At 32.7% G+C, this 26382-nt stretch overlaps 5 protein-coding genes across 12 annotated transcripts in view; 1 reads left to right on the forward strand and 4 right to left on the reverse strand.

Moving 5' to 3' along the window:
• Window positions 1-26382, forward strand: part of LOC147844651 (uncharacterized) — a 56551-nt gene that overhangs the window by 17709 nt on the left and 12460 nt on the right. For 3 of the 4 annotated variants that reach the window (XM_087248097.1, XM_087248098.1, XM_087248096.1), the window contains exons 5-6: window positions 12519-12614; window positions 19048-19122. In XM_087248097.1, coding sequence (XP_087104223.1) covers window positions 12519-12614; window positions 19048-19122 — 171 coding nt within the window. Of the gene's footprint in view, window positions 1-11216; window positions 11386-12518; window positions 12615-19047; window positions 19123-26382 lie in introns of those variants that run through there. The other variant, XM_087248100.1, reaches the window with a different exon arrangement.
• On the reverse strand, window positions 2751-6945 carry LOC147844652 (uncharacterized). 2 transcript variants are annotated; one of them, XM_087248101.1, is made up of 9 exons: window positions 5472-6273; window positions 5141-5212; window positions 4778-4842; window positions 4169-4232; window positions 3912-3974; window positions 3778-3817; window positions 3574-3626; window positions 3224-3299; window positions 2751-2816 (listed from the first exon to the last, which is right to left on the reverse strand). In XM_087248101.1, exons 1-7 carry the CDS (start codon window positions 5530-5532, stop codon window positions 3617-3619), a joined length of 375 nt encoding a protein of 124 aa, XP_087104227.1. In that variant the 5' UTR covers window positions 5533-6273; the 3' UTR covers window positions 2751-2816; window positions 3224-3299; window positions 3574-3616. The 2 variants fall into 2 exon arrangements, 1 of the variants encoding a protein (XP_087104227.1); XR_015482868.1 differs by lacking the exons at window positions 2751-2816; window positions 3224-3299; window positions 3574-3626; ... (2 more) ...; window positions 4169-4232; window positions 4778-4842 and adding an exon at window positions 6557-6945 and having other exon boundaries at window positions 4986-5212; window positions 5472-5872.
• On the reverse strand, window positions 7353-11133 carry LOC147844653 (uncharacterized). Of its 2 annotated transcripts, XM_087248095.1 has the most exons (10): window positions 10983-11133; window positions 10722-10809; window positions 10573-10637; window positions 10269-10333; window positions 9247-9304; window positions 8914-8977; window positions 8551-8615; window positions 8220-8291; window positions 7857-7921; window positions 7353-7687 (listed from the first exon to the last, which is right to left on the reverse strand). In XM_087248095.1, exons 2-9 carry the CDS (start codon window positions 10775-10777, stop codon window positions 7869-7871), a joined length of 498 nt encoding a protein of 165 aa, XP_087104221.1. In that variant the 5' UTR covers window positions 10778-10809; window positions 10983-11133; the 3' UTR covers window positions 7353-7687; window positions 7857-7868. The 2 variants fall into 2 exon arrangements, 1 of the variants encoding a protein (XP_087104221.1); XR_015482865.1 differs by lacking the exons at window positions 7353-7687; window positions 7857-7921; window positions 8220-8291; ... (1 more) ...; window positions 8914-8977; window positions 9247-9304 and adding exons at window positions 9455-9675; window positions 9937-9997.
• LOC147844654 (uncharacterized) lies at window positions 16945-19530 on the reverse strand. Its single transcript, XM_087248094.1, has 3 exons — window positions 19356-19530; window positions 19017-19076; window positions 16945-18338 (listed from the first exon to the last, which is right to left on the reverse strand). Exons 1-3 carry the CDS (start codon window positions 19375-19377, stop codon window positions 17893-17895), a joined length of 528 nt encoding a protein of 175 aa, XP_087104220.1. The 5' UTR covers window positions 19378-19530; the 3' UTR covers window positions 16945-17892.
• braf (B-Raf proto-oncogene, serine/threonine kinase) overlaps window positions 19659-26382 on the reverse strand; it is a 29608-nt gene continuing 22884 nt past the window's right edge. For 2 of the 3 annotated variants that reach the window (NM_205744.5, NM_001324516.2), the window contains 7 exons: window positions 25641-25817; window positions 24950-24996; window positions 24261-24379; window positions 24041-24172; window positions 23595-23729; window positions 22634-22787; window positions 19659-22549 (listed from right to left, as the gene is read on the reverse strand). In NM_205744.5, the coding sequence (NP_991307.3) occupies window positions 22527-22549; window positions 22634-22787; window positions 23595-23729; window positions 24041-24172; window positions 24261-24379; window positions 24950-24996; window positions 25641-25817 (787 nt within the window). In that variant the 3' untranslated portion in view covers window positions 19659-22526. Of the gene's footprint in view, window positions 22550-22633; window positions 22788-23594; window positions 23730-24040; window positions 24173-24260; window positions 24380-24949; window positions 24997-25636; window positions 25818-26382 lie in introns of those variants that run through there. The other variant, XM_087246353.1, reaches the window with a different exon arrangement.

Here is a 26382-nt window from a genome sequence, read left to right on the forward strand (position 1 = left end):
ATGACCCCCAGAAATGATTTCTTGGGAAAAAAAAAGAAAGAATATTGCTTATCTATTATCATACACTCTGAGAAAACTGTAGAAAGCTTGGTCGTGACTTGGTAACTTTTAAAAATATGCATTCATCTAAAAAGTCCATATTGCGATCTTAAAATTAGCCAATAGGCTTACATATTCACTAATAATAAATGTTCATTTTAAAACCCTTGGGGAATACGAACCCTTTGACAGTTTTTTTTACCTTTTGAAAGTAGATTACAAAAGTTTAAACATATATTTTTATTTATTATATATTTTTGCTATTTTAATACAGTATCAATCAAATCAATTTTAATCAAATCAATTAATACAGTATATATTACCTATAGGTTACTATTGTAAAAATCATCAGTTGGTACATACTTTCAGTGTCACCTTTGCTTGAAATGACGATCTAACCAGCTTTCACACCTGTTGCTGCGACGTCAACTGTTGGATGGATTTTGAAGAACGAAACTATCTTGGATCGTATCAAAACCATGTACAAAGAAAAGACCCCCTGGAGACTTAAGAGATTTGGTTTACACCTGCTATTGGGATGTTTTAGTTAATCTGATCACAAATAGACAACACTAAATACAGACGTGAACCAGGTCTAAAACGCATTGAGGTTGAGCACTTTTGACTAGGGCTGCACAATATATCATTCCAGCATCGATATCGCAATGTGCACATCCGCAATAGTCACATCGCAAGACCAGCAATGTCAAAACAGGATTGTACTTTACAAAGAGGCACAGTTAAAAACACACATGATTTGTAAAGTAAAAGTTTAACCATAAAGACACCAAAAGCCAGTTTAGAGCATTCAGGCACAGAAAGTTGGCTAACAAATAATGTTGGTAACTTTAAGAAAGATTAGCTGCATTTATAGAAAATGAAACCAGTACAGTGTTATTTTACAATTAAATATTTTATCCTGTGACTAGTTTATTATAATTTATGCTGCATATAAGCTCCCAAACAAAAATCATCCAAATCATCTAAAATTATTTACATTTTAACTGTATAATATACTCAGTATTGCAATTTGTATCACAGAAAAATAAATATTGCAATGTCAGTTGTTTTTCAATATTGCGCAGCCCTACATGTGACCACTTCAAGAGGATTGTTTTCTTAAGGGATTGCTTTCATTGTATAAATGCTCATGTACTTGAACACATTCAAACAGCCACTAAAGGCTGCCTAAAGCTGAACTGCTTAAAAATAACTATGATGTTAAAGAAAGACACACCAGGGGTCTGTTCTTTGCATGTGGATTACTCGGGTTGCTGGATTTGAACATAGACGATGTGACATGATTCAGGATAGTTTTGTAATTCAAAACTCATCCAGAATTTGTCATAGCAACAGGTCTGTCAACTCAAATTTATTTGGGAGCAGCTTACAATAAACGAGATGGATTAAAACATCAGGTATATTTTCTGACTAAAAGCTGAATTTAATAAACGGAAAAACAGGCTGCTTATGTGCTTGCATATTAATGATATTAATAATTAAAATAATATTTTAAAATAACATCATATTAAAAGTTTTAGCTTGAATATAATTTTGAAAGCCACTATGAGAACAACAATGGATAAGCCTCACCCTAACCAAGAATTTTCATGACAACAAATAAACAGAAAATCAGGCCGCTTATGTGCTTGCATATAATGATATACCATATAAATATATTGTTAAAATAACAATTAAAATGATTTTAGCTTGAATATAATGTTGCATGACTTTAAAAGCCACTAGAGAACAACAATGTATAATGTATTATTGTGTGTGTGTGTGTGTGTGTGTGTGTGTGTGTGTGTGTGACTGTGAAGGGCACTTTTATCCATATTTGACAGCTTGATAATAGTTTTACAAACTTTACATTTAGCTTTTCTGCCATTACTTTTTAAAACCCATTCTCTGTAGTGGTGTTTTTAACGTCAAAAGCTGTAGAAATGTATATCATCCTGGGATGTTAGCCTTAATAGGTAGTCTGGTGACTGCATTTGTGACTTCCAGTGATTTCCAGTTGACAAGAGTGAAAGGAATAAAATGTAGCTGAAAAAATAGCCCAACTAAAATTTAAAGCAACAATAGTACTAACTGCTGAAATTCTCTCACAATGCTACTATATTAAATTGTGAATAAAGAACAGTTTAAAATTATTTAAATAGAAAAAATATATTTTAAAGTAATAAAGGTACACAAATTTTATTTATTAAAGTATTATATCTATACTCTTATAGTATATTTAATATTCAATAGGGTTTATGCCGAAGTATGCTAAAGGACTGTATGCCATTGCAAAACCGGCACGTTTAAGGTCTGTTTTATTTAAAAATCAGCAATCTTTACTGGCTGAGTGATATCCCATATAAAGTGGGTCTCAGATTGTACAAGAAACAATGCATTAAATTACATTTTTCCCGTTTACCGGACATTTACCGGTAAGGGAAGAAACACTAGCTCTGCATATACCCCATTTAATACAAAATTTTAATATGTACAATCAGGTTACAGCACAATTTAGTGTTTTACAAAAGAAATGGCTACTATTCATATTAATGTTTTTTGTTTTTTTTTCCCCTGAAGAAATAATTATTTAATTTCTGGAAATCAGGCACAAGCAGCATTGACGGCTAATGTTTCTCTTTATCCAGCAAAGAGGATTAAAACTAAAGAATAATTTAAAAAACAATCAGAGTATTAAATGAAACCATCACCTGCTGATTCTGTATCCAAATGCTTCAAGGAGAGACAAACAGACCAATCTGACCTCCAGCATTTCCCTATTATAAATGTTAATAAAAAAGTCATTTTAAAGAAATATTAAATTAGATGGGGAAAAGAAAAGAAAGAAAGAAAGAAAGAAAAGAAAGAAAGAAAGAAAAAGAAAGAAAGAAAGAAAGAAAGAAAAGAAAGAGAAAGAAAGAAAGAAAGAAAACATTTCAGATGCTGGAAGGAATCACACAATAGAACACAAAAAATAAATTTAAATGCCAGTAAAAAAGCCCATTTAATTCAAGTTAATGAACATTTATTTAATTAGTAGTTTTAAGTATCTCAAAATAAAATGATAAAAACTGAATGAATACTGAATTAAACTAGATAAATGAATGTTGTAAATGAAAAATTATGACCTACAAAATTATTTTTTAACAGTATAAATAACCTGAGCGTTAAATTTATCCATTACCTGCTGATTCTGTATCCAGATGCTCCTCAAGAAAAGAAAAATAAACCCATTTGACCTACAGCAATTACTTTTATGACTGTAAATAAAAAAGTCATTAGACAATGTTTTAAAGAGATGTTAAATCAGATAGAGAAAACTGAAAAACAAGAAATGATTTTATTGTTTTGAATCATACGATGACCATTTAATTAAAGTGAATGAAACAATTTAACTGTTAGGTTTGAGTATTTCAAAATAAAAGAATGTTTCTCTTTATACTGCACAATATAAATAAATGCTGTAACTGAAAAATATGACCTATCATTTTATATAATTTAAAAACCAACCAGAGTGTTAAATTTATCCATTACCTGCTGATTCTCCATCTAGATAACAAATGAACCCATCTGAACTTCAGCACCTGCTTTTTATAAATGTAAAAAAAAAAAAATACATTAAACAACATTTATAGTGATTTTACATCAGATGGAGAATACTGAAAGAAAGAAAAGAAAGAAAATTTCAGATGCTAGAATCATTTGATAAAGACTATTTAAAGTGAACAAAACATTTACCTATTAGTTTTATGTATTTTAAATGACGTTTCTCTTAAACCTACACAATATAAACAAATGCTGTAAATGAATAACAAGAGGTGTAATAATATAGAACAATTTAAAAACTAACCTGTGTTCAATTTATCCCTTACCTGCTGATTCTGTATACAGATGCTCCACAAGGTGAAACATCTGACCTCCAGCATCTGCCTTTTCTAAATGTTAATAGAAAATTATGTTAGACAACATTTAAATGACAATTTAATCAATGTTACATCAGATGGAGAAAACTGAAAAACAAAAACATTTCAGATGCTGGAATCACACGATTATAGTGGACAGAATAAATGAATACAGTACATAAATGGCAGGACGCATACATTTTATGAATAATTAAAAAAACTATTACCTGATTCTGTTTTCAGATGCTCCTCAATGGGAAGAAAATGAACCCACCTGACCTCCAGCATCTGCTTTACATAAATGTCAATAAAAATTACATTAGAAAAGATTTTAAACCAATTTAACAACAATTTACAATCAATTTTACATCAGATGGAGAAAACTGAAACACAAAAACATTTCAGATGCTGGAATCACACGATGAAGACCATTTTATTCAAGTGAATGAACATTTATTTAAATTAAAATTTTTAGTATTTTAAAATAAAATAATGTTTCTATTTTATCCTACGCGATATAAATAAATGCAGTAAATGATAAGCATGACAAATAATTAAAAATATATAACAAATGTAACCATTCAGCATCAAGATTCTCCACAGGAAGAGACAATGAACTAACATTTTATTAACGTTACATCAGATGGAAAAAACTGAAAAAGAGAAAACAATTCAAATCCTGGAATCACAAAAACACAAATTAAAGTGGGAAAAACATTAATTATTATTTTAAAAAGTATTTTAAAATAAAATGTTTCTCTTTATAGAGCACAAAATAAATAAATTTAGCACATAAATTGCAAGATGCATAAATTATTGAATAATTCAACTATTACCTGATTCTGTATCCAGATGCTCCTCAATGGGAAGAAAATGAACCCATCTGACCTCCAGCATCTGCCTTACATAAATGTTAATAAAAATTACATTAGAAAACATTTTAAACCAATTTAACAACAATTTACAATCAATTTTACATCAGATGGAGAAAACTAAAAAACAAAAACATTTCAGATGCTGGAATCACACGATGAAGACCATTTAATTCAAGCCAAGGACCATTTATTTAAATTGAAATTCTTAGTATTTTAAAATAAAACAATGTTTCTATTTTATCCCACACAATATAAATGAATGCACTAAATGATAAGAATAATGTAAAATTAAAACATATATATTAAACGTAATATAAATGTAACCATTCAGCATCCAGATTCTCCACAGGGGGGAGACAATAAACCCATCTGATATCCTGCATCTGATTCTGACCTCTGTAAATGTTAATAAAAAGCCATTAGACAACATTTTAATGACGTTACATCAGATGGAGAAAACTGAAAAAAGAGAAAATAATTCAGATCCTGGAATCACAAAAAACACAAATTAATCAGAGTGGGGGAAAAAAACATCAGTTCTTAGTTTTATGCATTTTAAAATCAAATGTTTTTCTTTATAGTGCACAATATAAATGAATACAGTATATAAAAGGCATGATGCATTAATTTAATTAATAATTCCAAAAACTATTACCTGATTCTGTTTTCAGGTGCTCCTCAAGGGGAAGAAAATGAACCCATCTGACCTCCAGCATCTGCCTTACATAAATGTTAATAGAAATTACATTAGAAAACACTTTAAACCAATTTAACAACAATTTACAATCAATTTTACATCAGATGGAGAAAACTGAAACACAAAAACATTTCAGATGCTGGAATCACACGATGAAGACCATTTAACTATTAATATTAGGTATTTCAAAATAAAATGTTTCTCTTTTTATTCTATGCAATATAAATTAATGCAGTAAATGATAAGCATGTGGTATAATAAGAAATATATAAATATCTGAGCAATAAATGTAACCATTCAGCATCGAGATTCACCACAGGGGGAGACAATGAACCCATCTGATATCCTGCATCTGACCTCTGTAAATGTTAATAAAAAGCCATTAGACAACATTTTATTGATGTTACATCAAATGGAGAAAACTGAAAAAAGAAAAAATAATTCAGATCCTGGAATCACAAAAAACACAAATTAAAGTGGGAAAAAACATTAGTTATATGTAGGGCCAGAGGGAATATGCGGAAGTTTTTTGCTATTTCTGCTGAGAATTTTGGTAAAAATCTGCGGATTTCTGCGGAATTATTCTGGGAGTATCAAAACTAAAACCCTAATATATGAAATAAAAAATAATATATTTTTAACTTTTATTTAATGTTTAAAATGCAAATCCAATAAGATTCACTTTATTTGGTAAACAAAGCAAGTTTGTCATATATCTAGTAAAAGACAGAAAATATTACTGTACAAACTGCATTGTACATAAATCAGATAAACATTTTCACATTAGTCAATAATATTACTGAAATTAATAAACAAACTGAATAAATATAGATTTACACACATTTACTCAAGTAAATAAACAGAATTATTAATGGGCTAAAAATCTGCGGAATTTTGCGCGTGCAGATTCTTGGTGGGCCTAGTTATTAGTTTAAAAAGCATTTTGAAACAAAATGTTTCTCTTTATAGTGGACAGAATAAATGAATACAGTACATAAATGGCATGATGCATACATTTTAAGAATAATTAAAAAAACTATTACCTGATTCTGTTTTCAGATGCTCCTCAAGGGGAAGAAAATGAACCCATCTGACCTCCAGCATCTGCTTTACATAAATGTTAATAAAAATTACATTAGAAAACATTTTAAAACAATTTAACAACAATTTACAATCAATTTTACATCAGATGGAGAAAACTGAAACACAAAAACATTTCAGATGCTGGAATCACACGATGAAGACCATTTAATTCAAGTGAATGAACATTTTTTTAAATTAAAATTTTTAGTATTTTAAAATAAAATAATGTTTCTATTTTATCCTACGCAATATAAATGAATGCAGTAAATGATAAGCATGACAAATAATTAAAAATATATAACAAATTTAACCATTTCGCATCAAGATTCTGCACAGGAAGAGACAATGAACCAACATTTTATTGACGTTACATCAGATGGAGAAAACTGAAAAAGAGAAAATTCAGATCCTGGAATCACAAAAACACAAATTAAAGTGGGAAAAACATTAATTATTATTTTAAAAAGTATTTTAAAATAAAATGTTTCTCTTTATAGAGCACAAAATAAATGAATACAGTACATAAATTGCAAGATGCATAAATTATTGAATAATTCAACTATTACCTGATTCTGTATCCAGATGCTCCTCAATGGGAAGAAAATGAACCCATCTGACCTCCAGCATCTGCTTTACATAAATGTTAATAAAAATTACATTAGAAAACATTTTAAACCAATTTAACAACAATTTACAATCAATTTTACATCAGATGGAGAAAACTAAAAAACAAAAACATTTCAGATGCTGGAATCACACGATGAAGACCATTTAATTCAAGCCAAGGACCATTTATTTAAATTAAAATTCTTAGTATTTTAAAATAAAACAATGTTTCTATTTTATCCCACACAATATAAATGAATGCACTAAATGATAAGAATAATGTAAAATTAAAACATATATATTAAACGTAATATAAATGTAACCATTCAGCATCCAGATTCTCCACAGGGGGGAGACAATAAACCCATCTGATATCCTGCATCTGATTCTGACCTCTGTAAATGTTAATAAAAAGCCATTAGACAACATTTTAATGACGTTACATCAGATGGAGAAAACTGAAAAAAGAGAAAATAATTCAGATCCTGGAATCACAAAAAACACAAATTAATCAGAGTGGGGGAAAAAAACATCAGTTATTAGTTTTATGCATTTTAAAATCAAATGTTTCTCTTTATAGTGCACAATATAAATGAATACAGTATATAAAAGGCATGATGCATTAATTTAATTAATAATTCCAAAAACTATTACCTGATTCTGTTTTCAGGTGCTCCTCAAGGGGAAGAAAATGAACCCATCTGACCTCCAGCATCTGCCTTACATAAATGTTAATAAAAATTACATTAGAAAACATTTTAAACCAATTTAACAACAATTTACAATCAATTTTACATCAGATGGAGAAAACTAAAAAACAAAAACATTTCAGATGCTGGAATCACACGATGAAGACCATTTAATTCAAGCCAAGGACCATTTATTTAAATTAAAATTCTTAGTATTTTAAAATAAAACAATGTTTCTATTTTATCCCACACAATATAAATGAATGCACTAAATGATAAGAATAATGTAAAATTAAAACATATATATTAAACGTAATATAAATGTAACCATTCAGCATCCAGATTCTCCACAGGGGGGAGACAATAAACCCATCTGATATCCTGCATCTGATTCTGACCTCTGTAAATGTTAATAAAAAGCCATTAGACAACATTTTAATGACGTTACATCAGATGGAGAAAACTGAAAAAAGAGAAAATAATTCAGATCCTGGAATCACAAAAAACACAAATTAATCAGAGTGGGGGAAAAAAACATCAGTTATTAGTTTTATGCATTTTAAAATCAAATGTTTCTCTTTATAGTGCACAATATAAATGAATACAGTATATAAAAGGCATGATGCATTAATTTAATTAATAATTCCAAAAACTATTACCTGATTCTGTTTTCAGGTGCTCCTCAAGGGGAAGAAAATGAACCCATCTGACCTCCAGCATCTGCCTTACATAAATGTTAATAAAAAATTACATTAGAAAACATTTTAAACCAATTTAACAACAATTTACAATCAATTTTACATCAGATGGAGAAAACTGAAACACAAAAACATTTCAGTTGCTGGAATCACACGATGAAGACCATTTAATTTGAGTCAATGAACATTTATTTAACTATTAATATTAGGAAATTACAAAATAAAATGATTCTCTTTTTATGCTATGCAATATAAATGAATGCAGTAAATGACAAGAATGAAGTATAATTAAAATATATATATTAAACGTAATATAAATGTAACCATTCAGCATCCAGATTCACCAGAGGGGGAGACAATAAACCCATCTGATATCCTGCATCTGATTCTGACCTCTGTAAATATTAATAAAAAAGCCATTAGACAACATTTTAATGACGTTACATCAGATGGAGAAAACTAAAAAAAGAGAAAACAATTCAGATCCCGGAACAGAAAAAAAAACACAAATTAATCAAAGTGGGGAAAAAAAACATTAGTTATTAGTTTTAAGCATTTTAAAATAAAATGTTTCTCTTTATAGTGCACAAAATAAATGAATACAGTATATAAAAGGCATGATGCATTAATTTTATTAATAATTCCAAAAACTATTACCTGATTCTGTATCCAGATGCTCAAGGGGAAGAAAATGAACCCATCTGACCTCCAGCATCTGCCTTACATAAATGTTAATAGAAATTACATTAGAAAACATTTTAAACCAATTTAACAACAATTTACAATCAATTTTACATCAGATGGAGAAAACTGAAACACAAAAACATTTCAGATGCTGGAATCACACGATGAAGACCATTTAATTCGAGTCAATGAACATTTATTTAACTATTAATATTAGGTATTTCAAAATAAAATGTTTCTCTTTTTAATCTATGGAATATAAATGAATGCAGTAAATGATAAGCATGACGTATAATTAAAACATATATATTAAACGTAATATAAATGTAACCATTCAGCATCCAAATTCACCAGAGGGGGAGACAATAAACCCATCTGATATCCTGCATCTGATTCTGACCTCTGTAAATATTAATAAAAAGCCATTAGACAACATTAATGACGTTACATCAGATGGAGAAAACAAAAACAAAAAGAGAAAACAATTCAGATCCTGGAATCACAAAAAACACAAATTAATCAAAGTGGGGAAAAAAAACATTAGTTATTAGTTTTATGCATTTTAAAATACAAATGTTTTTCTTTATAGTGCACAATATAAATGAATACAGTATATAAAAGGCATGATGCATTAATTTAATTAATAATTCCAAAAACTATTACCTGATTCTGTTTTCAGGTGCTCCTCAAGGGGAAGAAAATGAACCCATCTGACCTCCAGCATCTGCCTTACATAAATGTTAATAGAAATTACATTAGAAAACATTTTAAACCAATTTAACAACAATTTACAATCAATTTTTCATCAGATGGAGAAAACTGAAAAACAAAAACATTTCAGATGCTGGAATAACACGATGAAGACCATTTAATTTAAATGAAAATTTTTAGTATTTTAAAATTAAACAATGATTCTGTTTTATCCCACACAATATAAATGAATGCACTAAATGATAAGAATGACGTATAATTAAAATATATATACTAAATGTAACCATTTGGCATCCAGATTCTCCAGAGGGGGAGACAATAAACCCATCTGATATCCTGCATCTGACCTCTGTAAATATTAATAAAAAAGCCATTAGACAACATTTTAATGACGTTACATCATATGGAGAAAACTGAAAAAAGAGAAAACAATTCAGATCCTGGAATTAAAGAGGAAAAAACATTAGTTATTAGTTAAAGAAGCATTTTGAAATAAAATGTTTCTCTTTATAGTGCACAGAATGAATTAATACAGTAAATAAATGGCAGGATGCATACATTTTATGACTAATTAAAAAAAACTATTACCTGATTCTGTATCCAGATGCTCCTCAATGGGAAGAAAAAGAACCCATCTGACCTCCAGTATCTGTCTTTTTACAAATGTTAATAGAAAAATGCCATTAGACAACATTTTAAAGAGATGTTGCATAAATATTTAGTTAATAGATGCATACTTGCAGTCATTTTGATGCAACAAAGATTTGTTTAAATCTGCCCTCCATTTTTTCATTCAAGCTTTTCAATAAAACTCTGCAAAATAAGCTGGAAAACATATAAACAAAACAAAACTGTTTTAAACACAGACCTATAATGAAATAAAACAAACAAATCAACAATAACCGACTCAAAAACACAACCGTTTGTCCTCCACCTTGTGTTTGTTTGTTTGTTGACCATGTGCTTTCGAGTTCAACACAATATTTTATCAGTCTTACCGCAACACTCGAAAGATAATGTTTCATTTCCAAAAACTAGTAGATATATGCTGCTTGTAGATGTGGCGTTTAATAAATCAGCGTTGTTTTTTGTAAGAATACACGACGTTAAAATCTCAGACCTCTCCACCTGCAGCGACCACGAGCAACTAGTCACTGAAGCGTAGTTTTTCCTCCGCACCTCTAGGTGGCGTTACCGAAGTCACGTGCAGAGCTTCTGAATGACAACATTCTGTTGGGAAAACAGGAAAACATGTCTAGACCGTTTTACACACAGATGCTGCAGATGACAGCTCACTTACAGTGGTTTAAAAACAATAAACAACACGTTTTCCAGCTTATCAACACACAATAAGGACGCACAATGTGATAAAGAGTGTCTGGAGTGTCAAACGACTCACCTGTAAGTGTCTGTTTTCATTCCTATTGCTTTTGTATGGTGCTCCTTCAGTCACTGTTGTTGTTTTTTACCTGGAGGTCAGCGTTTTGATGGTGTCGTTACTCTAAAACCTTGTTATTTTAAAAGGACTGTTTGATATTTGTCAGTTAAGCATATTTGTTGGCAGTTTCGTCTTCTGTGAAGGTTTTTGGACTCTGTTTACATTCTGTTGTTTAGGTGAACTGACATACCTTTAAAAGCAGTTATTTGTCTTCTGATACTGATATGTTGTGTTATATGTTGTTGCAGTCCTAAAGTTGCTAATAATGCTCTTTTAATTGCAAATGGCTTATTTACATATTTGTTGTGGTGTTGATTTCACTTGGGGCCTTCTCTTGATCCAAATTGAGTAAATATTTAAGCTCAAATATTTATTTTTTTCAGCATTCAAGCTGAGGGAAGAAAGGTTTTGTTGTTGTTGCTGTTGTTTGAATAGGTTGTTGTTTAAACGTGTAGTTACATGTTGTGTCATCAGAAGTAGACTGAGAAAAAGATCAACATGAATAAATAAAATAAAAGGTTTATTGTTGATACAGCATTACTGAAGTATAATGTGACCATGGACCACTAAACCAGTCTTAAATGACATGTGTAATGGCTATTTGGCTATTTTTTATTAGTAAAATGCATGGCTAAGCACCTTTAAGGCTCAGATTCCAGATATTCAAATGATTGTATCTCCGTCAAATATTGTCCTATTGTAACGAAACATACATTGATATGAAGCTTATGTATTCAGCTTTCTTAATTTATTCATCTCTCTGGATTTATTCAGCATTGAATGTGTGATTCAGACATTTATGAATTTCTAAATATTGACACTCCTGAGTGGTTTGGTCACATGTAGGTAAATAAAACTTGTGTTTGTAGGATTCAAACCACGATTTTAACATTGGAAGGCAAATGATTATAATCTGTTTCACAGAGTTCTTAAGGGAGGACTTGTTTTAGGGTTTTACATGTTTTTGTTGTTGAATTAGGGAAATGATTAAAGCACATGTGGGTTTTAAACAGGCCTTTGTTGTAGTTGTGTGCTTAAATTCTCCTTTAAATCTTTTAAATGCTGAATGTTTGTGGGATTTTTGTTTGCTTAACAGAATGAGGCATGTGTTTGGACCGTACAGTCAACAGGCGCATCGTTTTGGGACGTTTGGACCACATGTGGACCACCGATGGACATCAGCTGCGGACAGGTAAGACCTCTCGCTCGTTTTTGTGTTTTGTGCTATCGGTTACCATCACTTTCTTTCTGGAGGGTCAAGCCCTCTAGAAAGGAAGTGATGGTAACCGAAACGGGGAGAGAAGGGACGGGGGTCCGGATTTTTATAGAGCTAATTTTTTTTTTAGTAAAAAGTAGCATAACCCCTGCTGTACATGGCCCCGTAGGTCAGGGGAGGAACGTTTCATCCTCCCCCTTCATTCACGCCGACACTCACACATATCGCAGTGATCTGGCTGGGATTGAACCAGCGACCTCTTAACCCTTGAGGCAATGCTCTACCGCTGAGCCACAGTCACATACCTAATGATGTGCTGGAACTTATATTTGACCATTAACTGCCGTACATTTTGACCATAAAGCTGTTAAAGCAGTTAAAGTTCTCTTGGATTTGAACCCAGGTCTCCATGTTGAAAGCCCAGTGCTTTACCAAGTGAGACACTGAGTCTGTGTGTTGGTGTTGTTGTTGGTGCTTTATGTCATGTTGTGTATATTTCTGCTAATGCTGCTAAGCAAAACCAGACTGTGAGATTCGATCCTAAAACTTTCTGATTCAAATGTAAACGATTATCTTCTATGCCATTGAGCTAGCAACTATTGAATTGTGTTTTTGCGTCTTGTGTGTTTTCATAGTTTACAAGTAACATTATAGGCAAAACCGATGACTGTAGGATTCGATTCCAGAAGTTTCTGATTTAAATGCTAACAATTATCTTCTGCGCCACTAAGCTAGTGTCCCCTTGTGCTGTGCTTTTACTTTTTGTACGCTTTCATCGTCAAGGTTAAATTATTGGAAAGGAAAATCTGCGAGGGTGGGATTCGATTCTAAAAGTTACTGATTTAAAGGTAAACAATTATCATTTGCGCCACTGAGCTAGTGACCCCTTGTGCTGTGCTTTTACTTTTTGTACGCTTTCATTGTCATGGTTATATTATTGGAAAGGAAAGTCTCCCAGGGAGGGATTCGATTCCAAAAGTTACTGATTTAAAGGTAAACATTTATCATCTGCGCCACTGAGCTAGTGACCCCTTGTGTTGTGCTTTTACTTTTTGTACGCTTTCATCGTCAAGGTTATATTATTGGTAAGGAAAATCTGCAAGGGTGGGATTCGATTCTAAAAGTTACTGATTTAAAGGTAAACAATTATCATCTGCGCCACTGAGCTAGTGACCCCTTGTGCTGTGCTTTTACTTTTTGTACGCTTTCATCGTCAAGGTTATATTATTGGTGAGGAAAATCTGCGATGGAGGGATTCGATTCCAAAAGTTACTGATTTAAAGGTAAACAATTATCGTCTGCGCCACTGAGCTAGTGTCCCCTTGTGCTGTGCTATTACTTTTTGTACGCTTTCGTCGTCAAGGTTATATTATTGGTAAGGAAAATCTGCAAGGGTGGGATTCGATTCTAAAAGTTACTGATTTAAAGGTAAACAATTATCATCTGCGCCACTGAGCTAGTGACCGCTTGTGTTGTGCTTTTACTTTTTGTACGCTTTCATCGTCAAGGTTATATTATTGGAAAGGAAAATCTGCGAGGGTGGGATTCGATTCTAAAAGTTACTGATTTAAAGGTAAACAATTATCATCTGCGCCACTGAGCTAGTGACCCTTTGTGCTGTGCTTTTACATTTTGTACGCTTTCATCGTCAAGGTTAAATTATTGGAAAGGAAAATCTGCGAGGGTGGGATTCGATTCTAAAAGTTACTGATTTAAAGGTAAACAATTATCATTTGCGCCACTGAGCTAGTGACCCCTTGTGCTGTGCTTTTACTTTTTGTACGCTTTCATCGTCAAGGTTATATTATTGGAAAGGAAAATCTGCGAGGGTGGGATTCGATTCTAAAAGTTACTGATTTAAAGGTAAACAATTATCATTTGCGCCACTGAGCTAGTGACCCCTTGTGCTGTGCTTTTACTTTTTGTACGCTTTCATCGTCAAGGTTATATTATTGGAAAGGAAAGTCTCCCAGGGAGGGATTCGATTCCAAAAGTTACTGATTTAAAGGTAAACAATTATCATCTGCGCCACTGAGCTAGTGACCCTTTGTGCTGTGCTTTTACATTTTGTACGCTTTCATCGTCAAGGTTAAATTATTGGAAAGGAAAATCTGCGAGGGTGGGATTCGATTCTAAAAGTTACTGATTTAAAGGTAAACAATTATCATTTGCGCCACTGAGCTAGTGACCCCTTGTGCTGTGCTTTTACTTTTTGTACGCTTTCATCGTCAAGGTTATATTATTGGAAAGGAAAGTCTCCCAGGGAGGGATTCGATTCCAAAAGTTACTGATTTAAAGGTAAACAATTATCATTTGCGCCACTGAGCTAGTGACCCCTTGTGCTGTGCTTTTACTTTTTGTACGCTTTCATCGTCAAGGTTATATTATTGGAAAGGAAAATCTGCGAGGGTGGGATTCGATTCTAAAAGTTACTGATTTAAAGGTAAACAATTATCATCTGCGCCACTGAGCTAGTGTCCCCTTGTGTTGTGCTTTTACTTTTTGTACGCTTTCATCGTCAAGGTTATATTATTGGAAAGGAAAATCTGCGAGGGTGGGATTCGATTCTAAAAGTTACTGATTTAAAGGTAAACAATTATCATCTGCGCCACTGAGCTAGTGTCCCCTTGTGTTGTGCTTTTACTTTTTGTACGCTTTCATCGTCAAGGTTATATTATTGGAAAGGAAAATCTGCGAGGGTGGGATTCGATTCTAAAAGTTACTGATTTAAAGGTAAACAATTATCATTTGCGCCACTGAGCTAGTGACCCCTTGTGTTGTGCTTTTACTTTTTGTACGCTTTCATCGTCAAGGTTATATTATTGGAAAGGAAAATCTGCAAGGGTGGGATTCGATTCTAAAAGTTACTGATTTAAAGGTAAGCAATTATCATCTGCGCCACTGAGCTAGTGACCCCTTGTGCTGTGCTTTTACATTTTGTACGCTTTCATCGTCAAGGTTATATTATTGGAAAGGAAAATCTGCGAGGGTGGGATTCGATTCTAAAAGTTACTGATTTAACGGTAAACAATTATCATCTGCGCCACTGAGCTAGTGACCACTTGTTTTGTGCTTTTACTTTTTGTACGCTTTCATCGTCAAGGTTATACTATTGGAAAGGAAAATCTGCGAGGGTGGGATTCGATTCTAAAAGTTACTGATTTAACGGTAAACAATTATCATCTGCGCCACTGAGCTAGTGACCCCTTGTGCTGTGCTTTTACATTTTGTACGCTTTCATCGTCACGGTTATATTATTGGAAAGGAAAATCTGCGAGGGTGGGATTCGATTCTAAAAGTTACTGATTTAAAGGTAAACAATTATCATCTGCGCCACTGAGCTAGTGACCGCTTGTGTTGTGCTTTTACTTTTTGTACGCTTTCATCGTCAAGGTTATATTATTGGAAAGGAAAATCTGCGAGGGTGGGATTCGATTCCAAAATCCACTTGTGATTGTAGGATTCAATCCCGTAACCTTCTGATTCAAGAGCAAACGACTATACTTTGCACCACCGAGTTTATGATGCCTAAGCATGCATTTGAGTGTAGTATATAACATTTTTTTTTACACAGATAAGGAAAATCTAAACATTAGACTGAAAGAATCTAAAAAATGTCACAGCTGGTCACAAGCTTTGTGGGGTAAATGATGTTAGTTTGCCATTTAATCAGAAGGTTTTGGGTTCTAATCTCACATTGACGTTTGGTTTTACTTTATTTAATCACCCCCATATCAATGTGGTCCTAACCCCACATTCACTTTTTAGTTTTATTTTTTTTTATTTTATTCCTCCCCCATACCGTCGTGGTTTCGAGAATCCTTACCACCTACAATTCCTGTCAGTTCCAGGGTTTGAAACTGTAACCTTTCGGTCACAGGTCTAACCCTCTATCTATTAAGCTATCCCCTTTGTTGTGGTGGTGGTCTTGCTTTGGGTCTTGAACTGATCCTCTGTTGTTTGTGAGTGAAGGAAGTCACATTTAAACGATTGGATTTATTGATGGGTCTGAAGCTGGACTCAAACCCATGTCCCAACGATTGCATTATCCTTGAGTTTAGCTCTCTGACCCAATGAAATAGCCAACAAATGCAAGTGATTACACATGCCTCATTCCTTTTAAAACAATTAATTGTCCACAGCTGGAGAATGCCACAGGATTCATTAATGCACATCTCAGCTTGTGCCTCAGTTCCAATCAAATATGTTTTGTCACAAAATGAATAGGGATCATCTGATTATAAAATCATTGTCATACAACTCTGTCACAATAAAAGTCTCTTAATAATATGAATGACTAATAACACACGTTTGAAGTCTGATTTTATTTTGCTTTTTAGTACAACAGAGAACAAAAGGTAATGAAAAGAAACCCCCATACATGAAATGAAGATGGTTTAGTGATATTTCATTTAAATTATTTTTTAATTAAAATACATCAACAAATTTTAAAACTGTCAAACACTTAAAAAAAAACCCATTTTAACATTAATTATCTTATAAAAAAGTTTAACTCTTAAATGTGTTTGGATTGAATTGCTTTGAACTAAAACAAGGATAAATCATGTTCAGGTGACCTGCCAATCTTACAGGTGGGAGGAGCCCACATCAAAATGAAACCTGAAACCCATCAGTGTAGCAACTACTTTAAACCAAATAAGAATATGCCAACATTATATAAAATAAAAACAAGAAAATGAAATTAACAAAAGCAAAAATCTAAACTTTTTACATCTGTTTTGGCCATTCATTTACAAGACAAAAATACATTTTTGAGCACAAAAAATGCAAATGTGTGAAGATTGCTTTTAGAGGGCAACAAAGTTGTTGCAAAAACTATCATCTTCTCCATGTGAACTACAAAAAAAGAATGAAGATAAAGCTTAATGTGTTTATCTAAACTGCTCAAAATAGTTTTTCTAGTGTCATCCTATTAATACACCCTCAACAGATGTCCAAATCAGTGCTGATTTATGGACCCTAAGTGCACAGTCGAGACCGTAGAAACACTTTCTAGTGCACTGGAATGTGTGCAGCACTAAAAATGTGAACAGAGCTTTCAGTTGGAACAATGCGTGTCTTCAAGGGTTATAAAATCACTCTCTGGAAAAGTTCCCTCTTTCTTATTGTGTTTGTGCACCATTTATTCAATCCTGCTGTCAAGTCTGAAAGGATTCAGATGATTTGAACCAGGCACTTAGACAACATCAGCTCCACCTCCAAACTGAACAACTCTTCAGTTGCAGTACAAGAACTACATAAATGGCAGATATCTGAGAGAGATGTCTGATATTGAGAGGTTGCGCTGCTGTACAAATCTGGGCATATAATACATTTCTCCAGAACTGAAGGAGGTCATGGGGCAGCTGTACATGGTCCATAGGCTGGGGGTGAAACGATGGGTAAGCGTGTCGGCTAACCGTAGACGCAAGTTGCAGCTTGAGCACACAATATGGTTTGGGCAGCAGGGCTGATAGGGAATCCGTTTGGGTTGGTTTGAATAGTTTGAAGATTTTTGAGGCAGAGCCACAGAAAATCTCTTTACAGCATGTCGGTCACCAAACTGATCCAAGGATCTTTTCAACTTTTTCTGTGCACCTTGAACCCCCGCCAGGTCCCGCCGATGCTGAATATCCAGTGCATGCAGGGTTCGCTCAAGCTCCATGCTCTGACGCCGCTGTGCATTAGCCAGGAAACGCTCTGAAATTGACATGAAATTAAAAATGTTATTAAAACCTGCATTATGTAGGTCAAAATATCCCATTTTGTCATGTGCATTAAATAAAATGTATAAATAAAAGTAATTAAAGTTACTTTAAAAGTAAAGTACTTTTATTAAATGGAAGTTGAAGTCAAAAAACTTTTCAGAATTTACATTTTAAAATATAGGTTAAATCACTTTTCATTTTTAGCGTAACAAATGTATATATGTAAAAAAAAAAACACAATAATTGTAGTAATTTTATTTTATAAGAATAAAACTATGTTTTTAATTAAAAATATGTTTAATTAAATTGTCAGTTAATTAGTATTTTATGGGTGATCTCATCTTTAAATGTGATGTCATACAAATATCATTATTTTGGTAAAATTGTATATATATATATATATATATATATATATATATATATATATATATATATATATATATATATATATATATATATATATATATATATATATAATATATATATATATATAATTTTTTTACATTTAAAGTGGATCAAAAAGTTTATTAAAATCGTCAAACTATTGCTCCAATTCTTTTTAAAAAAATTTTTTTGATCCACTTCAAATGTTGACTACTATAATAAAACACAGTTAAAGACAATATCTTGTAATGTATACATGGATTTTAGAAGAAAAAAAAACTAATACCTCGTTCATTGTGCGATTTTCTTCTTGACAGAGAGCTAAAGCTGGACATGACACAATCGTCTGAAAGAGATGAAGACATGCAGAATCCACCGACAAGGAAAGAAAAGTTAAGAGCTCACATCCACACATTACTTTTACATAATGTGATTACTTCACATATGAAATGAACACTGGAGTAGCACTGAGTGTACAGCTATTACATATTACATTTGTACATTAAATATAACGACATAAGCTTCATGCACGTACGTCATTTTAAACACTATTTACAATCTGAAACATGAACAAGATTAATACATTCAATATTAAAACATACAGTATTTATACTTGTTTACTCACCCTTGGATGCTGCAACAAGCATTTATTTTTCAGTATATCCTATTTTTTACATCTAAAGAACTAAAAAAGCTTACAAAAAAAGGACACAAAAATAAAGAAACGGTCTGTTAGGAAGCCTAACCTATATAAAACTTCTTCTCTCAAGAACTGAGAGAAAGATTTTAAGGGGCTGAGTAAGAAAAGTGGGCAGATCTAGCTCCTCATAAACTTTCCAAACGCACACACATGCACACGCACAGACATACAAACATTACATTTTTAAACACAACGTTTTGATTTGTAATAACTGCACGAAAGCGTTGCTCAGTTTTCATGCACTTCTTTAATATATCAGTTTTTCATATTCACAACAAATACATTAAGCTCTTTTCCTTTTATATAATACAGTCTTAAATATTTTTACACAGAAATATTTTCTCAGAAGTTCATCTATCAAAATGTCTTTTCTTAACCTTTATTTCTTAAGTTGAAACATTTGAAGTCATTTCAATTTTTTTTATCTCCATGCCTCCTAGCAAACGGACAGTACTTTCTTTGTACAGCTATTTACAGATGAAAAGAGTCTCCCAAACATTTGTATGATAGTTCTCTCTTGAATGAACTTGCACTGGGGGGTGTGGGGTAGGGGGTTTAAAGTGCAGGCAAGGCAATAGAAAGGAATGTGATATGGACGTTTTTGGTGAAGGCCTTAAAATGCAAATAAAATGGGGTTTGGGGGAAGTGAAATAATTTTTTTTAGATTATATATATATATATGTTGCGTTGTAATTAAATGGGTCCTCAAGTATTCCAAGGAAGGATCAATCCTTTGCAAGTCAGAACTCTTCAGTAACATTCCCATAGAAAATAAATACAGCACTCTTAAAATACACTTGTACGATCTCCAAACGCAACCCACATTAGGTTTGCCGGCTTAATCTGAGAAGAAGTCCATTCAAATGTCTCGTCAAAAACTATACATGTGAAAATATTGACCACCATTATGAATGACACGATCTCCTCTCCGTAATGGCAAGTATAAATGGTGGAACCAATTCAGAGTTTCGTCCTTACAAAAAGAATCAAAATGAGAGCCAAAATAAATAATTCAATCCATCTCAACAGAAGCAAGAAGATGGTGCATGTCCTCGCTTTTGTAACAGAGCACGAGTGGCGAACCAAGCGCAGAGCCTCAGTTATCTGTGCAACATCAAGCATTTTGTGGAGCCGAAAGCAAAAATGTGTCATTTCGTATAAGCAAGGAAAAAAAAGAGAGGGAGGCGGAGCCACTGATTTTAATAATAACGAAAAGCATTCCTACGAGGGCATTTCCATGTCCACAGTGTCTAGGCGAACTTTAGGGCTACACAGTGCTAGTGTCACTACAGCCCAAAGCTATGCTTAGAGGGTTGACGCAGAAGTCTTTGAACCAATAAAGCAAGCTGGAAGCCTGTTTGAGTCAAAGAACGAATTCATCCAGATAAGCGCTCTCCGGCAAAGACAAAGGTGGACACAGATGGCGAGGATGGATTAAGCTTTGGTTTTTAGTGTCCCATGGCCCTGCCTGCTTTTGAAATTTTCATTCATTTTGCAATCTGGTAACCATGCTTTAACCTGTTCATATGACAAAATATATTAAGTCTTTAAAAAGGCAAAATTGCTTATCTGCTTCAGTCATTTATACAAAGTGCACAGACGCACTGCGTAATGTCCATTTCAGCAAATTACAGAATGAGTGAGAAAATATATGTATCTATATATATATATATATATATATATATATATATATATATATATATATATATATATATATATATATATAGACACACAATTCTCAGAGACAAAAAACACTGAACAAAAATAATCAAATTAAAGCAATATAAATTAATGTAACTTTGCAGGCCTGCCTGTCTGTAACACAAAAAACTATATGAAAACAACAACAACAAAAACTATGACCCGTGAACAAAAAAAAGTTGGAATGAATCCAGTGGTGCAAGGTCCAAAAAAATGTGTCTTGTTGATGGACCAAATCTCAAAAAAAGTAAAGAAAAATTCTGTTAACCATTATGGCCTCAAAGGAATGGCTTCTAATAACAGTTAAGCACAAATTTGTAGTGAAAAGTACAGAAATACATCTGAAACACGCCCACATCTGAACTCCGTAGCGAGGCTTTATGTTTGCTTTATACAGTGGGTTTTTTTTCTACAAGAAACTTAAAATAATAATATAACCTTTAATTTATTCAGAAACATGACGTCAGCTACTACAAGGCAGCAAAACGAAAAACTGAATAATCACATTCTCTAGAAGCGCAAAAACCGCTTTAAATCTGCCCACCTGGCAAATGTCTGATATCTGTGTCGATCCAAGAGACTAAAAGCATTTGCCCAGTCATGGGAAGTTGAAACATAAAATAAAACACATCAGAGTTTGCCTTGACAAAAAATTAAAAAGCAAAGAACCTATTGAAAAACGTATACCTGTATATAAAAAAGCATTTTTAATGGTATCTTCATTTACCCCTGCTCACTAACTAGCTGTAACCAAAAAGTGGGTCTGTTTATCTACAACTTATGACCCTTCAGGAAAAAAAAAATGTAATATTAGCAACTCCAGCCACAGGCGACGTCACATTAACGTTTTGCAAAAGAACGAACCTTTCTAAATATCGTTCAAGTTATTTTCTGACCTCCAGCAACTTTCCTCGACAGCGACTTGACATCTTCTCTTTTTTCCACGCCACTGGTCCAAATTCGGACCCTGTTTTCTGATTGGCCAGTGCTGTATGTTCTTCCCCTCCAGGGGTGGAGCAAAGGCGGGGCTTGTGTTCCATTCATCCCAAACTCATTCATCTTTCTTTTATTTAATCCCTGCCATTTGATCTATTTGGGTTTGTTTCTTTTCCAGTGACCAGGATCAGTCTTTTATTTTTTCTTCTCCATTGTAAGCTGTATTAGAGTTGTCCGGCGATGTTTATGACATTTATTTTTTTGTAAAGTGACACCCTGCAGAGATGTTTTTATTTTAAAGCAATTCCGTTGAGGCCGTAGCTCTTCGGGTAAAGAGGAAGAAAAACAGCACATTCTTTGAAAACTTGTCCTTTTTCTGTGTTGTTATGGATGAACCCATCATAGGAACACAAGACGTCTGAAAAACTGACAAGGGATGGAGGTTTAGGATTTGCAGCACTATTTAAACGCTGTGAATTCACCTGAAAGTGCAACAAAGAACATCAGTTTGGATGCTGAATGAATGCAACACAAGTCAAGAAGGAGGATTAGGAACGTGCACTTGCCATAGCCACCGGCCTGAATGGGTGTTTTGGGGGAAGCGCAGGTGTATAGGCTGAAGTCCTCCGTCTGGAAGCCAGCGCGGTTCAGAGACGGTTCAGAGGCGCTGCGGTGGATTTTGGGCAGAGAGCGTGCCAATAACTCGATGGAGGCCAAGATCTGCCATAAATAAATTACATGTATATCTTTAATAAATAAAAACATTTGAACAACATGAATTTTTAAGCAAGAATAATGCATTAATAATTTAAGAAATCACCTGAAATTCTACATTTCTCTAGATTTATTAGAGGTATAGGTTCCAAGTCATATTTTAATATTTATTTTCCTTCAGTAAAATGTAAATCTGGTTTATTCCACTAATATAGCCTCACTGATTCATTGGAATTGTATAAAGAAAAATAATAATACATAATTGATAGATAATGATTGACTAATATGTAAATTAGTTGCAAATATGCCATTTATAATATCATTTAATTAAGTTTTTCATCTTATTATTTTTAAATATCAGCTTAATTTTAATTAAAACATTTTTATTTATATTTAGTCATTTACGTAATTTTTGCTTCATAAAAATATACCTACATGTATATATCCACAGTTATCTGAAATATTCAATCATTTACTTGCACTTTTTATGCTTAGGCATGAATAATATGTATAATAAAACAATTATATTTGTTAGTAAAGATATTACACCTCATATGACAAATGTAACTAAATAGAATAACAATATTGAAATATAAATTTTGAAAACTGGAAAACTGCAATAATTCTGACATAAATATACACTTTACTGAAATATTTTGAATCCAGAATTATTATTATAAAGACTCTGCTGCCATCTTGTGGCAACTCATATGCAATACAAATTGACATCAATCAAATCGACATATTGACAAATTAAAGAGAATGAGAGACAAACTGAGAGAAGCAGCAGTCAGACAGGCGTTTGCACATTACCTGAGGGAAAAGAGGTCTTTCTTCTCGCTTTTTCTTTAGACAATCTGCCATAAGTCTCTTCATGGCCTTAGGACAATTGCTGCGCACCTTGCTCAAGTCAGGAGACAAGTAACCCCGGCCAACCATGAAGATAATCTACATGATAATAAAAGACACTCTCAATAATTTCCCCTATATTCAGATATCTACAGTAATCTGCAGAACTGATTCATTCTGCAGAACATAGTGCAGAACTGATTCATTTCACAGATATCCTGTTACACATACAGTTTTCACATTTACACACAAAAAAAGAGGATTAAAAAACAAAACAACAAGTAGTACTATTGAGTCTTATCAAATATAGACATATAATGCATGTTCAAGAAGTAAAAAAAACACACCACTAGTCATAAATTTCAACCTGTTCATCATTTAGAAAAGAATAGTTACTGATAGGACTTTACCTGGTCTCTGTTGTTGATGTTTGAATAAGGCAAAGCCCCTGACATAAGCTCATAAAGCACTATGCCGAATGCGTAGACGTCCGACTGGAAACTATATGGGTTTTTATCCTGCAGTCTGATCACTTCTGGAGCCTGAAAACAAAATAATGGCTCAGTCCAGATGCGAATGTCACAAAATCAGGGCTGACATTCAGTATGTAAGATGTGTTCCTTCACTCACCATCCACAAGATAGAGCCTGAAAGTTGCTCAAACTGGTGTGATCCGCTCCAGCGGGACTTCACTGTAGCCAGACCGAAATCTCCAATCTTTACCGTTAAATCCTCGTGCAAAAAGATGTCTAGAGAAGTGATGTTACGGCTAATATTTCAGCATATGCATATAAAACTGGACATTACTATGTGTGAATTTCTTATACCTACCAATAGTGACCAAAAAAACACAGTCTTTATTGATAATTAGAAAGTTTTTACATGTACTAACGAAAACGAAACTTATTAAATTATAAAAACTAAAAATATAATAATAAAAATTACAAGTATATAAATAATTATAAAGGTATTAAAACATTGGTAAATTAATAGCAGGAGATACAAGTTATATTGATAAAAGATTCAAATATATATATATATATATATATATATATATATATATATATATATATATATATATATATATATATATATATATATATATAAAGCTTTAATAAAATAAAAAATAAACATTTAAATGAATTTAATTGTATTATTATTATTATTCTGTTAAATTGATTTTGTCTTTTGTTTTACATTTATTGATTTTTATGGACCGATTTAAAACATAATAATAGATTTAATAATTAACTTTTTAAATACAGTATAATGCAATATATTTCAATGAATACAAATCAGTGATTGATGTCAAAGGATACTGTTACTCTTCAGATCTCTATGGATGATGGACTTTGCGTGCAGATAGCTGTGAAAGAAAAGGATTTAAAAGGGGTAAATTCATGAATTACAATCGGAGCAGCTGTATTATAATAACAACTGGTTTTACAAGCAAGCATAACATACTGTGTAGGACTGTATGTGACTAGTTAGAATTTCATTTGATTACAACCTTCGTTTAAGCCAAAAGTACAATAACTTTTATTCTAAACCATGAACGTTTACACCAAGGATAATTACTATGCTCATAACAGCAAATATATAGTTGTAAAATCTTTCTAAACACAAGTGAATAGCAGAATCCACAGCACAACTCTAACGATAAAAGTATATTGGAATCATGTTCATAACGATTTTTTATAGCTGTTAAAATAAATAAATAAATAGACAAACATATAGATAGATAGATAGACAGACAGACAGACAGACAGACAGACAGACAGACAGACAGATTGATAGATAGATAGATTTTTGAGTTTTGTTAAAAGAAAACCTGAAAATATAATGACAGGTACAAATAAAGTCACAATAAATGGAAAAAAAAGCTGAAACATTGAATCATCAGATGACTCCGCTTATACTAAATAGCGCTTTTCATTCATCATCATCAATTTATTGTGTTTTGGTGCAACAGTGCAGATCTGTGGTCGGTGTTTAGCAGCAGTGACTCACTCCATGCCCTGAGCTGTCTGTCGGGCAATGTCGATCAGCTTGATCATCTCGAACTTGGTCTCGATGATGTGCAGGTGGTGGTAGAGACTCGAGCCTTCGCACCACTGAGTAACAATAGCCAGCTGGGGTTTGGTGGTGTAGCCCATGAACAGCAGGATATTCACATGACGGGTTTTCCTGCACAAAACAAACCATTTTCTATGAAGCATGACCTTTAAACTCAGTGCACTTGAAGAAACAATAGGTGTGTAGGAAAACAAAATTAAAATCACCATCTTAGGTTGTGTGAAAAACAATTAAGCAATCTCACACACTATCAATACTTGATCAAATATTAAATTAAATGTAATGTTTCAGTAATGTCTTGGATATATATATTATTACTCTTGGTATTTATTAGCGAAACCATTTGTTAGGGACGTATTTATTTATTTATTTGTTTGAATGAAGGATGTTTTGTCTTGCCTGTTATATATCATAGATATGTTATATATGCATTAGTGATATTTATTAGTTATCGTTTTCTTAAATATGCTGTGATGAAGTTATTTTTAATCCTGCAATTTTTGTTCAGTACAGGAAAAATGTATAGAATTATACATTGTAAACACCCCCCAAGGGAATTAAAGAATTATCCACAATGAATTGATCATCGATTTGCCATTGGCTTTGCCCAAGAATAAAAGGAGTATGCAATTTCAGATGCATCCTCATTGCCAGTTACAGGAACACTAGGCTTTCT

Source organism: Danio rerio, chromosome 4 (genome assembly GCF_052040795.2).
Source record: "Danio rerio strain M-AB ecotype USA chromosome 4, GRCz13ab, whole genome shotgun sequence".
Classification (NCBI taxonomy): Eukaryota; Metazoa; Chordata; class Actinopteri; order Cypriniformes; family Danionidae; genus Danio; species Danio rerio.

Bases quoted from the DNA above. Each gene is read 5' to 3' on its own strand.
- LOC147844652 (XM_087248101.1), bottom strand. From the start codon at position 5,532: ATGCTGGAGGTCAGATGGGTTCATTTTCTTCCCCTTGAGGAGCACCTG. The intron at 5,213-5,471 runs GTAATAGTTTTT...TAACATTTACAG, and splicing joins GCACCTGAAAACAGAATCAG to AGGTCAGAATCAGATGCAGG. The intron at 4,233-4,777 runs GTAATAGTTGAA...ATTTATGTAAAG, and splicing joins GCATCTGGATACAGAATCAG to CAGATGCTGGAGGTCAGGTG.
- LOC147844654 (XM_087248094.1), bottom strand. From the start codon at position 19,377: ATGCTTGTTGCAGCATCCAAGG. The intron at 19,077-19,355 runs GTGAGTAAACAA...CATCTCTTTCAG, and splicing joins GCTTGTTGCAGCATCCAAGG to ACGATTGTGTCATGTCCAGC. The intron at 18,339-19,016 runs GTATTAGTTTTT...TGTCAATTTCAG, and splicing joins AAAATCGCACAATGAACGAG to AGCGTTTCCTGGCTAATGCA.
- LOC147844653 (XM_087248095.1), bottom strand. From the start codon at position 10,777: ATGAAAAAATGGAGGGCAGATTTAAACAAATCTTTGTTGCATCAAAAT. The intron at 9,305-10,268 runs GTTACATTTAGT...TATGTAAGGCAG, and splicing joins GAGAATCTGGATGCCAAATG to ATGCTGGAGGTCAGATGGGT. The intron at 8,292-8,550 runs GTAATAGTTTTT...TAACATTTACAG, and splicing joins GCACCTGAAAACAGAATCAG to AGGTCAGAATCAGATGCAGG.